The sequence below is a fragment of the Sinocyclocheilus grahami genome, unplaced genomic scaffold (genome assembly GCF_001515645.1).
Source record: "Sinocyclocheilus grahami isolate Dianchi unplaced genomic scaffold, SAMN03320097.WGS_v1.1 scaffold661.1, whole genome shotgun sequence".
Lineage (NCBI taxonomy): Eukaryota > Metazoa > Chordata > Actinopteri > Cypriniformes > Cyprinidae > Sinocyclocheilus > Sinocyclocheilus grahami.
The window spans coordinates 308,914-322,047 of NW_015505840.1; the positions used below are offsets into that span (position 1 = coordinate 308,914).

The 13,134-nt window shown below is 38.4% G+C and overlaps 1 protein-coding gene across 1 annotated transcript; it reads right to left on the reverse strand.

The window, feature by feature from the left end:
- Nucleotides 1–5,774: 5,774 nt before the first annotated feature.
- On the reverse strand, nucleotides 5,775–9,342 carry LOC107558846 (uncharacterized). Its single transcript, XM_016242535.1, has 3 exons — nucleotides 9,282–9,342; nucleotides 6,627–6,751; nucleotides 5,775–6,470 (listed from the first exon to the last, which is right to left on the reverse strand). The coding sequence occupies exons 1-3, from the start codon at nucleotides 9,282–9,284 to the stop codon at nucleotides 5,864–5,866; spliced, it is 735 nt and encodes a 244-aa protein (XP_016098021.1). The 5' UTR covers nucleotides 9,285–9,342; the 3' UTR covers nucleotides 5,775–5,863.
- Between the last annotated feature and the right edge of the window lie 3,792 nt (nucleotides 9,343–13,134).

The following is a 13,134-nucleotide window of genomic DNA, read 5'->3' on the forward strand; positions in this document are numbered from 1 at the left end:
GCCACAACACAACGAAATAAAGCCACAACACAACGAAATTGCCACAACACAACGGAAACAAGCTACAACACAACCAAATCGCCACAACACAACCAAATCGCCACAACACAACGAAATAAAGCCACAACACAATGAAATAAAGCCCCAACACAACGAAATCAAGCCACAACACAACGAAATCAAGCCACAATACAACGAAATCGCCACAACACAACGGAAACAAGCCATAAAACAACGAAATCGCCACAACAAGATGGAAACAAGCAACAACACAACGAAATAAAGCCACAACACAACGAAATTGCCACAACACAACGGAAACAAGCCACAACACAACGAAATAAAGCCACAACACAACGAAATCGCCACAACACAACGGAAACAAGCCACAACACAATGAAATAAAGCCACAACACAACGAAATCGCCACAATGAAAACAAGCCACAACACAACTAAATAAAGCCACAACACAACGGAAATGCTCCCGACCACTAGAAGGCAGTTGGTTTGCGGAAACGGGCAATTGCTCACATGCGTTTTCACAGGCGGTCTGGATGCTGGATGCACGGGTGGTGACTGTGAATATACCATATATTAAAAAAAAATCATAAAAGTTAATGTCAAATTGAAAAAATAATTACACATATTATGCTCACATTACTTACATAGAGAATGTCTTCGTGTCCCGAGGAAATCGGCTTCTCAGTGCCGACACTGCCCCCTAGTGGTCGGAGCATTTCCGTTGTGTTGTGGCTTAATTTCGTTGTGTTGTGGCTTGTTTCCGTTGTGTTGTTGCTTGTTTCCGTTGTGTTGTGGCTTAATTTTGTTGTGTTGTGGCTTGTTTCCATTGTGTTGTTGCTTAATTTCGTTGTGTTCTGGCTTGATTTCATTGTGTTGTAAACTTGTGTTGCCTTTTTAAATTTTGTTGTGTACTACTGGGCCACCGTACATTCTAAATTGAATCAACTGAATCTGCTCGGATTTCTGTGCAGGTTTTTTTGTAACTTGAAAGAATATGTGTTAGTTTAGGTGTATGTAAAGGTCGTTTTGCATTGAACCACCTGATATGAATTTGTCCTATTTTGCATTAATCACATTTAACATACATAAATTTGACTTTGCAGCACAGAAAATGCATCTTAAATGCATTTGTTCTGCTGCTCTGTTGTCATTCTGTGTTCAAAGGTTTCAACACAATTGATATGTGAAAAAGTTAAATAAGCTTAAAATTATCAAAAAGTTTAGAGTAGACTAACTACACACATCACAAACCTGTCTTTTTAGGCAAGTACCAGATATGGTTGTCATGTCATAAAATATTTTTAATACTACTGAATTTGTATTTAACGTGATCACAATTGAATAAAACATTGTAAGTTATGCTTTAATTTCCACTTTTATTCACACAGAGAATAAATTACATAGAGAAACCAAACAAAGAACATTTACATTATCAAAGAACATTATGACTTTTAAAAACTCACTAATCTCTTACATTGTGCGTATATCTGGACTTTGTTGTTTATGATGAGAGAATTTGCGAGAGTGCAGAATTCAGTCAGCGAGCACAGGCACTGAACAAATCTCCGGCGTTTCAGCAGTGACTAATCTGAACACCTCTGATTGGTCATTGCATTCATAAACTCAACGGAATCGTGTGTGATTGTTTATCATGCGCACCGCTGAAATAGATAAATAAATAAATAAATATTCACCAAAAAAAAAATAATGATGCAGCATGAGCCGATAAATGACACTTTTCATTACAGTTTCACATTATTCACTTTATTTCGCTTAAGTGACTTTCACTAATGTGACTGAAGTAGGGAGAGTGGGAGGTAAGCCATCAGTAGCCCATTTAGGAAAAAAGAAGAGGGGAAATGTGCAAAAGATGGTATCTTTGCAGCTGTCACGCTAAAATAGGCTAAAATATCACTAATGTTATGCTATGTTATTACACATAGGGCAATAACATAATTTTTTCTGTCCAACTAGCTTACATAACCACACAGTAAAATGTAATTTTGTAATATAATGTAATTTTTTTAAATAAACGTAACATCACTCACTTTATTAATGTTTTTACTGTACAGTTGTGCAGTACATTTGTATTTATTTAATATACACATTTATATATACACATTTGTAATAATTTAAATATATACTTTTAAATAAAAAAAGCTAAATTTATGTTAAATTAATTCTATTTAGGGGTGGCAGAAGGGGTGGTTCGTCCAGGGTGCCATAGAAGCTAGCACCGCCACTGCCTGACAAGGTTGTTCATCATTGGTGCATGTTGACATTGCTTTGTTATATGCATGACAGTTTTATTCACAAATCGATAGAAGGGAACATGACTCACAATCTCTGTAAAGTTTTTTGCAAGAGCAGAGCATTCATGGCCATTTTCATCAACCTTGTAAACTTTCATTCCAGTGTGATTTTTCAAGTTTTCAAGGGTTGGTATAATGTCATATCCACCTGACATCTTTTGACAGGGAGAGTAGATGGTGTAGATGACAACACAGCTATCATTTTCTCTACGTTGTAAGAAGTTTTTAAAGGTTAAGAATGAGTCATTTTTGTGCAGTGCAGACACTGACTTACTTGTGCAGTTTTCTGATTTTTTACAATCACAAAGACGAGGTCCTGCTGCCATGAGGTCTTCACCCTTGTAAAATGTATTTTTTGTTATTTTCAGGAAGCTCTCATTTAAAGGATCAAAGTTGCCTTGACATTGATTCCTCGGTACATTGATGGCTACAGCATACGACTCCTCTTTGGTGTCTTTATAGCTGTAAAACATCAAATAGAGCAAGATAAGAAGAGTTTTGTGATTACCAGCAGACTAAACACAGTTTACTAATGACATTTTATTTCTTTACTTCATCTTTGTGCTACATTATATAATTCAATGCTATTTATAAAACCTTGAGTTTATGCGCTATACTCACTTCTGCTCAAAGAAGTCAATTATTCGGGCAAGAATTGTAAGTTTCATCTTCTGTTCTTCCACACTTTCTGTCCAGCGATGAGGCAGAAAGAGCAGCAGGAGTCCATTCAGAAACACAATGATCTTCTAAAGAGATAAAACATGCGCACACACTATACTTAATAACTAAATATAACAGTTGACACTGCAATTCCTAAAAAGCACTTTTTTCTTAGTGTAAAGAATATTTTAATAACCTAACGAACCTTTGTTTTGCTGCAAAGAGCCTTTTGTGGAATAGAAAGATCTATATGGAACCATCAATGCCAATGAAGAGCCTTTATGATTAAGAGTAAATTACTATATCCAACAAATTGAATGAAGAACAGCGTATAAAACATTACTTACCATTGATGCTGAAGGTTCAGGTCTTCTTCAGAGGCAAGAGTGAAGATGCTTGTGATGTAGAGACTATTTTTTTTAAATACATTTTTGTCTCTCAATACATCTTTGCACATTTCTTTGGAATTTAAATCAATATGGCACTCTGCAATAACTGTAGTTGAAGTTGACCCGATGTCTGTATCATGAATGAATCACTCTTTGAAATAGTTTCAAGAATCAGTCAAATAGCCATATGCTTTGAATCGATTCGTGATTCAGTCTCTTTCGAATAATTCACTTGTTTGAGAACATTTAGAACACAAAAAACAAAAAGGGTGCTGGATGAAGAGAATATGAACCTACAGATAGATAGATTTTTTGCACATCTGCACGTAGAACCTGTCAATGATGCTGCAATTCAGACAAAACCAGATTTCAATTAAAAGATTATAAAACAGTAGGCTAAAGTACCACAGCATTACCATAGCATGTTTTTTTTTAATACATTGGTGTACAAGGTAAATACCGCAGTATGTGAGTATCGATTTGTATAGGCCTATATCAAACTACAGTGATGTAAAGTTTTGCCACCTGTAGTCACACACTTTGCCCAGTCCTTGCAATAGGCCACAGAACACCCTGAATAGATGGCCAGCTAACGATGTGAAGGAAAACAGACTCACTCAGTAGTTTTTTCTGTCTTTAATGAGACACATGAAGCTTATTTGTCAAAAGATTTGAGAACAGACAGCAGTAGGTTACTTATTGACATCGAAATGCATTTTTCTACATTTTGTTGTGAGTGTTAACCACACACATTGACTTAAACATTTAAAAAGCAGCTGAATGCATTAACGTGTTAAGTACAAAGACATTTTGAAATGAATTATGATTTAAAAATCTATTGACGGGTCCAGTGTTTTTAAGTTGGAATTTCTGTTTTGTTGGGAATCTCTGGTTAAACATAGTATATTACTTTAACATTCTTTTTTGTTTTTGCATCCTGTTGTACTGTAAAAAAGCAAAACGACCTGAAGCTTGAACTCATTGTAACTCATATTAATTCATGCGATAGCTGGAGTTAGACAGTGCGCGTCTATGGGAGAGTTTCCTTCACCTTCACAAGCATAACACTCATTCGCACTCACACAGCGGTAGAGAGGAACATGAGCCACAATCTTCTTGAAGTTCTCTTGAAGATTTTCCTTTGTTTTGTCTGCCCAAAACATATGCTTAAAGACAAAAGCTTTTACTGAACTGTGCTGTCGCCAGTTCTCAAGACCAGACAGAATGTTATAAGGGCTGGACTCATTAAGGCAGGATTTAACACAGGGAGATTTGTACGTGTAGAAGATAGTACAGCTGTCTTTTCGTTTATTCAACAGGTTTGTCATGGGTGGTATGGGAAGGTTTTCGGTAGAAGTGAGTAAAAGACGCTCAGCATGTATGCTGAATCCATCAGACTTTTTAACACCTGCTACAATGAGCTCTTCACCTTCATAAAGTGGACGGATCATTTTCACATTTGGTCTCCTGTAGGCAGGAAATCCTTTTCACATTGAGTCCTAAGTACATTGATGGCGACGGCATATTGCTGTGGATCCCTGTTCACACTAAAAGTCTGATAGCTGGAAAACATGCAAAACATGCAAAACATTAAACTCAAGCAAACAACCTATGATATGTATGATACGAATATTGATGCCTCCTTAACGTATTTTGCTATGCTTTTGTTCCTCTTTTGTAAGTCGCTTTGGACACAAGCATCCGCTAAACGCATAAACGTACATATTTTGCAGTAACATCAGGGAGACTTACTTCTGATCAAAGAAGCTTACAATACGACCAAGGGTATGAATGTCCACAGTAAGTGGCTCTGCACTTTGAGTCAAAAGAAAAAGCAGGAGGAGTCCTTTAAGTGGAGCCATGGATTTCTAGATTTATAGAATTGAAGACACAATTAAATAAGAAATACACCCAAAATAAGTTCAAAAATTGATTCAAATGTGAGAAATAAATAATCAAGCTAGACTGCCTAATGATGTTACTTTCCATGGTTGCTTGTGCATTCACACTGGTGTCCTCACAGGATGTGAAGCACAACACCAAACACCCTGTGTTCATCTTCTCTCATGCTACCACAGCTGCATAAGCTTGTTTTCTTTCTCGCCAGAAATATTAACATGCCCCATAGTCTGTGCATGCATTTTTGAAAATGCTGTTCTTTAAGTATTTTTCTTTTCACTGTAAATACAAACACCCTTACATCTGCACATTTTACATTATACCTGCGAGGTCTTCCTGTCTTCTCCCCTTTGACCTTTTATGAGACACATGGACGTGTTTATGAGCATTACTGTGCTCTCATCTTGAAATGAAATTCACACACAACGTTTGCTAAACAGACAGAAATATTTATTTGTTCAAGCAGGAAGCTAGATTATTTTTCAAGTGCGTTTTACTAGTTCATCTAAGCATACTGAATTTCAAAACAAAAGGACAGCTCTTAATCACATATGCAAGGAATGAATGTTACTGCATAAAGCTTAGTTTTCTGGTGGAGGCAGACAGTGCGCGTCTATTCGAGTGTTTCCTTCCCCTTTACAAGCATAACACTGATTCTCACTCACACAGCGGTAGAGAGGAACATGAGCCACAATCTGCTTAAATTTGGTCTGAAGATCTTTTTTAGTGTCAAACTTCCAGAAATTCTTGAAGACAAAAGCTTTAATTCCATCATGTTCTTTCCAGTTCTCCAGGGCCTTTAAAATGCTGTGGCTGCCTGTCGCATCCAGACACGTATCGAGACAGGGAGATTCAAATGTGTAGAAAACAGAGCAGCCGTCTTTTCTTTTATTCAAAAGCTTGGTCATGGGTGAGTTGTCAGCAGGATTCAGCAGGAGAGACTCTGAATGCATGTTGTATTGCTTCTTTTTACTGATTACAACCTTTTTAGTTCCTGCAGCGATGAGTTCTGCACCTTGGTAAAGTGCCTTTGTGTCATCAGTAATAGCATTTTTCACGTTCACCGCTTCCTCTTGAGTCAGGAAGTTGTTCTGTGAAGGATTGAAGTTCTGTTGACACTGATGCTTTTGCACGTTGATGGCTGTAGCGTACTGACGAGGATATTTATCTCCATCGACTCTCTTATAGCTGGAAAACAGTAAACGGGATCAGTACTGCTAAGACACACACCCATCATGCCTTCTCATTTCTCTGCTTCCTCTTTGTTGCTCTACTTCCTCATTTCTTACTTTAAGAAACTCTTTAAACTCTAATTTTTATTAGATTTAATAGAAGAAGACTTACTTCTCCTCAAAGAAGTTTATAATACTTGCAAGAGTATTGATGTCCACATTGTCACCTTCAACGCTTTCTGTCCAACCGAGAAGCAGAAAGAGCAACAGGAGTCCACTCAGAAACATAGTGAACTTCTAAAATCACAAAACACACACAGAGAAAAACTAAATAAATTCATAGATACCATGTGCATAGTTCATCAGAAACAGAAAAACTCATCCAAACCCATTGATAATCACTCACTTTCCTAATCTCAAATAATGGATAAAAGGCAGGGACTCAAAACTCAAAAAGCCAACTTTAGAAGAAAAATGCAAAACTCACTTTATAGTTCACACATCCAAATGTCTGATTAAGACCTTGAAGTTGATTAAAATGTCACAATTTTTAACCTGTTAACTGTCACTGGCCCATCGGTAGGCCCATTTGTCATTACATGTTTTAAACAGTAATATCTTAGTCTGAACCTAAAGTAATCTTGACAAACTATATATCGTTTGAAAGCTTAAAGACTCTAGTTTTCATATTTGGTGACTCATTTTTGAAATATTTTACAGAGCAACTGTAATTTATTAATTTGTAAGAAGAGTACACATCAGAGTCAGAGAGCGAGTTCTGACCTTTACTTTGAAATAGTGATGCACATATGAAATCATGAAAAATCTGTAAATACCTCCATTCATTTTCACGTCAAGTGTTCAAATGATTACACCCATTCTATTTTTGGAGAAAAAAAGGTCTAAAAGTGTTTTGAATATAAAGGAAAAAACCAATAGATTCTCAGTTTGTGATGCAGCGTGAACTGTAACATTGGTCTAAAGTTCGGTTCTAAGGTTTTTTTAGAGGTTGAATTGAAATCAAATACTGCCATACTGCCCTTAATACTTCTGAATGTGATGTCTACTTCATAATTATTGAGAAAAGTATGGAAAAACATGTTTCAGATCACTGAAACCATATATGGAAATAGAGGCACCTCTATGTGGTTACTAATGGGATTTGATGGTCATCTAGTGGGAAAGCTTGGTACTACGCTTAAACTAAATTTCACTGAAAGCTCATTTTTTGAGATATCAACTTCAAATTAGGAACACAACTTGTTCAGATTTTGGTTTTAATTTTCTAGCAGTTTTAGAGCAAAACATGTTTTATTAGTGACTCCGGTGGCCGTTAAGTGAACTGCAGCCAGCAATTTGCTGGTACTTGCATTTGTGCAAGAAACTGAACATGATTCAGTGCTCTGATTATATCACTGCAATGTTCTTTTTCATTCTTTGCTTAATAGTAAAAAGAAGTTGGAAATACCTTTGCAGCGCAAGGGCATAAAATGTAATAGGGACGCTCATGTCCCTGCCAATATCCAGCAACTACTAAATTGTCCCTAAAAATAATTCTGATCAAACAATGAAATATATGTGTATGCAACCACTATTGTTGTAATTTCAGCCGCATCTGAAATAGGTCATACCATTGATATTACCTGAGAAGTTAAAGTAAATACACTAGAAAACCGCATGCTTTCGAAGGACGCGCATTTAACTCATGGAGTAAAAACATAGTATAAGGCAGCCGATGTGTTTAATATATGCGTGCACAGTTCAGCTGAATGATAAAGTTTACCGTCTTTAACTTTGTTGTTATGCTGTTTTGTGTTTATCTGCTTCTCCCATTTGCTCTTTTTGCATTGACTATCACTCTAAATAGACTAATGCAATCAGACAAAACAATAATTTCTCAAACATTTATTACAATGCATACTGACAAATTTAACATTCACTTCAATGGTATGAGATGACTGGATGCTTTCAAATGATTTCTTATTGAACTGTCACTAGCTTAACTACAGTGGTCAAACTTTTTTAAATATATGAACTACAAACTCAGTCATAATACACAAAGTTTTTTCACTAGTTAGCAGTAAACCGGTTTCCTCACCTCACCTGAATAGCAGCAGGACAATGATCCAAAACACACCAGCAAGTCCACCGTTGAATGGCTGAAGAAAAACAAAATGAAGACTTTGGAATGGCCTAGTCAAAGTCCTGACCTGAATCCTATTGAGATGCTGTGGCATGTTCTTGCTCGAAAACCCTCCAGTGTGGCTGAATTACAACAATTCTGCAGAGATGAGTGGACCAAAATTCCTCCACAGCGCTGTAACAGACTCATTGCAAGTTATCGCAAACGCTTGATTGCAGTTGTTGCTGCTAAGGGTGGCCCAACCAGTTATTAGGTTTAGGGGGCAAACACTTTTTCACACCACTGTATTTGTGTTATCTTTGGAATGGAAATATGGATATTTTATTTGTAAACATTATAACTTTTTTAGCTTATTTCAGTTAATCTCATAAAACTATTGTAGTGAGCTAAGCCAGAAGTAGTACTGATGGTGACGTAAACATGGCTGAAGATGAGAAAAGTGGAGGAACAGACAAACCTAATCAACTGAGTGATTCATTTATGCTGGAACTGCTCTGATTGATTCAAACTCGGGACTTCGATCATTCAGTTCAAGTGATTCACTAGCAAAAGTCAGTTCAAAAGAGCTATTCATTTTCAAATTTCGACATCTCTTGTAATAATTGGACATTCTGTTGGACATGGTCCCTACAGGGACAAGAGTGTTTAAAAACAGAACAGAAAAGAAAGTTTACTCAAACTTACCATTGCGACTGCTTGAATTATGAGGAAGACAACGCTTATTTTCAGAGCTGAAGCACTTTTGTTTCTCTTCTGATATGCTAATGGTTGAGAGGAAATGAGGCATATATAAAGACCTGACTGGTTTATAATTTACAAACTTAGTGTTTAACTAGAGTGGGTGGGATTTTTGTGTGTGTGCTTCTAACCTTTGTTTAAGATAACTGATAACCAGGTCCAGAATCTGTCAACATTCTTATCTTCCATCTTCTTATCTTCTATCAGGAAATCCAGCAGAATTATCTTCCATATCGGGAAATCCAGTAGAATACTGTAAAATAAATGTAAACAAGGCAAATATGGCAATCAGAACAAACAGTACTGTATAATCAATTCTTCAAATGAGTGGATGGTGCTATTAAACAATACCTAAACAGTAAAACAATAATGACACAAAAATATTCTGAAAAAAAAATCAATGTCATAGTATTGATTAATAAATAAATAATGACTAAATTACAAATAAAAAAAAATAAAATAGTGGCCTTTATGAGTGGATATAATCTACTGGAAAATTCATAAAACATGAGAGAAACTCACCATTTAATAGGTAAATTAATTTATACAAATGCATACCATCATGGAATTTCAGATTTATTAAAAGGCAAAATAAAAACACTTTAATTAATTGTTGAGCTGGCATTAAGTGAATGCATAGGTGAGTTCCTGGACATTTTCACACTAGTGTGTCACAGTTATGTTCTGTTAAACCCTTTTTAATGGACTTTTAGTTTGTTTATTTTCAGTCACATGTTTCCTTTGTTCTAATTTCCCGCCATTCATCTCTTACCATGGACACTAACTCAGTCTTCACAGTTGCTCATCATTTAGTTCATCACCATTGTGTATTTAAGTTCCTCCTTGTGCACTCTTCAGTGGTCTGGTCTCGTTAATGTTAAGTTGTTTGCTTGCCTGCTTGTTGGATCGTTGCAATTTTGGATGTGGATTTTTGAACCTGATCTTCATCTTTCTGTGCTTCTTACAACCTAAACGTGACACAGTGGGGCTAGTTGCATAAACATCGTCACTAAGTTAAAGGGATAGTTCACCCCAAAATGAAAATTCTGTCGTTAATTACTCACCTTCATGTTGTTCCAAGCCCGTAAGACCTCCGTTCATCTTTACATATTACATCAATTTGGAACACAAATTAAAGGGGTCATATGGTGAGATTTAAATTTTTCCTTTCTCTTTGGAGTTTTACAAGCTCTTGGTGCATAAAGAAGATCTGTAAAGTTGCAAAGACTAAAGTCTCAAATCCAAAGAGATATTCTTTATAAAAGTTAAGAGTCAACCACGCCTACCTAAAACGGCTCGTTCTAACACACCCCCACATGTCTACGTCACAATGTGGGAAGATTTGCATAACGCCGCCCAAATGTTCACGCAAAGAAAGAAGGCGTAACTTTTATTCTCGCTGTAGTATTGTTGCTGCCGCCATGTCGTGAAGGCGCTGTGTGTTTCGTTGTGAAAGCGAAACTACTTTGTTTGGCCTTCCAAAAGAGGACGATATCCACTTCGTCATGCCTGGAGCTGATCTGTGCTGGTCACTGAGGAAATACATCAACTTTGCATTGTGGATCGCCGGATCGGATTGCGAAGGATGAGGACTGTGTCCTGTGAGAGTAGCCTACAATGCCGGTGTCTGTTTCTATAAAGGGGGGCAGTTCCAACTTTGCAAGGACAGTTTGGAGCTTCTGACTCACAGTCTGTAAGTATGTTTTTTATATTTACAGGATTTGCCACTGACGATTCAAACGCTAGTTTGTAGAGTAGCACTTGTTGTTTCTCCGATCACAAATGCCTCGTTTGTAATGGGTTTTAATCTTTTTTTCTCGTCACTCTGGCCTGACAGGGCATCACAGTATGGTGAGGGGCGTAACATTTCAGTCACACGCTTGAGGTATTCAGCCAATCACAATGCACTGGATAGCTGGCCAATCAGCGTACACCTCACTTTTCAGACCGATGAGCTTTGTAAAAATCATCTAATCCAGGTTTATGTCTTCTCAATGACGATTCTAACTCCTGTATATGTTCATTAAAGAAGAGAATGTTGTTTGCTGGTTTTACAGCTGCAAAGAAGACAGTAATACAAAACTGGTTTACTCCGCACATGTGTGCAAAAACATTTTGGATTCATAGCCTCTAGGGCTGCACGATAAATCGCATGCGATGTTTAACATGCATCTTATCAGTAAAGCCGCTTCTGTAATCAGCGGTAAATCTCCATCACCTGCGTGCTTTCACTTTGAGAAGCATTTACTACACAGAGCCGTTGTTCACTGACGAGCTGCGCAAAACCACGTTCATATTTGCGCGATTTATCGTGCAGCCCTAATAGCCTCCTTAAAATAGTAACCTGTGAATGTACAACAGCACCAATTAACAAGGCTAAGCCTAGTACCATTGATGCATGGCAATGTTTTTCTTCCAACATTTTGGACTATATAAAGGAATGACCATATACATTTTTATTTTTATTTTTTATCTTCTTTTAGATTGTAAATTATTGATCATCATATGTCTGTTGCTCCCCCTTCCCTGTTTGTTTGTTTGTTTGTTTGTTTGTTTGTTTGTTTGGATGGATGTTATTTTGTTAATCTAAAAACAATAAAAAGTTGATCACAAGTTGAAGATGAACGGAGGTCTTAAGGGTTTGGAACGACATGAGGGTGAGTAATTAATGACCGAATTTTCATTTTTGGATGAACTAACCCTTTAAGACTGTGTCTAAACAACGGAGCTCACTGAGCCCTGAAGCACCGAGGGTGGCAGAGGTATCAATAAGCCTCTGTGAGGGCACTGAGGGGGATTGGGCAGCGTATACTGAGGTGTTATCCTTTCCTCCCCCGGTGGGCTGCCCTCAGGGACCTGACAATGGTAGGACCATTTCGCCGAGGTCCTCTTAGACAAATAACGGTCCGCAGATCCGTTTTCGGTCTATAAGACCCCAACTGAGAGCATCGCCCGACCCCCGATCTTTCTGTGGAGGGGTGCGGGTTGCAACGCTCTGTTTTTGAGACTGGCGATATAAGGAGCTTTATGACTTGGGCTGCTGCTCGCTCAGCAGCCCCACCCCTGAGCAGGTCAGCCTGGTATGCTTGTAACACCACCATGGTGTGCAAACATGCGCCAGCCTGACCTACCGCCGTATAAGCTTTCCCAACCAGACTCGATGTAAGCCTAACGGGCCTGGTGGGAAGCTTCGGGGCCTTCAGGGACGATGCTGAGGATGGGGAGAGATAGCTCGAAAGCGTCTGCTCCACCACTGGCATCGCCCCATATACCTTATCATTCAGCCCCACGATGTTCTTTGAATAATTCGAGACTGTGGGGCTGTAATACGGGATGAGCACGGTTTCTTCCACGATCTTGACACCTCAGCATGGAGATCGGGGAAACCGGAAGGCCCCCGTCGTGAAGGCTGTGATCTGGATTCAGAACATGCTCGTCTAATTATTTTTAGGACGAGCGTCCTGTTTCTAGGCTGGCCAAACAATATTTTATTTTTGGCGCGAATCACCCCCCATAATCAGGAATCACACCTCATATGCGAGGGACTGTGGTGGCGAGTCCACAGTCTCCTCTGTCTCGACACTCATCACATCCACCTACTCGGAGGAAGACAGATGAAGTGGGGGGGGGAAGAAACCGCAGCGCGGGCTTCCGAACCGTGAGAGAGAGAGCCGCGGATCTAGAGGGTGAGGACCGAGAAAAGGACGAGCCCGTCTCGGATCCCTCCGCTAAATCCACCCGCGATCCCCACGACAACAGTCTGCGCTGTGCCTCGGCAACAGCGGGACCGCTGCCAGCG

Bases quoted from the DNA above. Each gene is read 5' to 3' on its own strand.
- LOC107558846 (XM_016242535.1), bottom strand. The intron at 6,471-6,626 runs GTAAGTCTTCTT...ACTGTTTTCCAG, and splicing joins ATAAACTTCTTTGAGGAGAA to CTATAAGAGAGTCGATGGAG.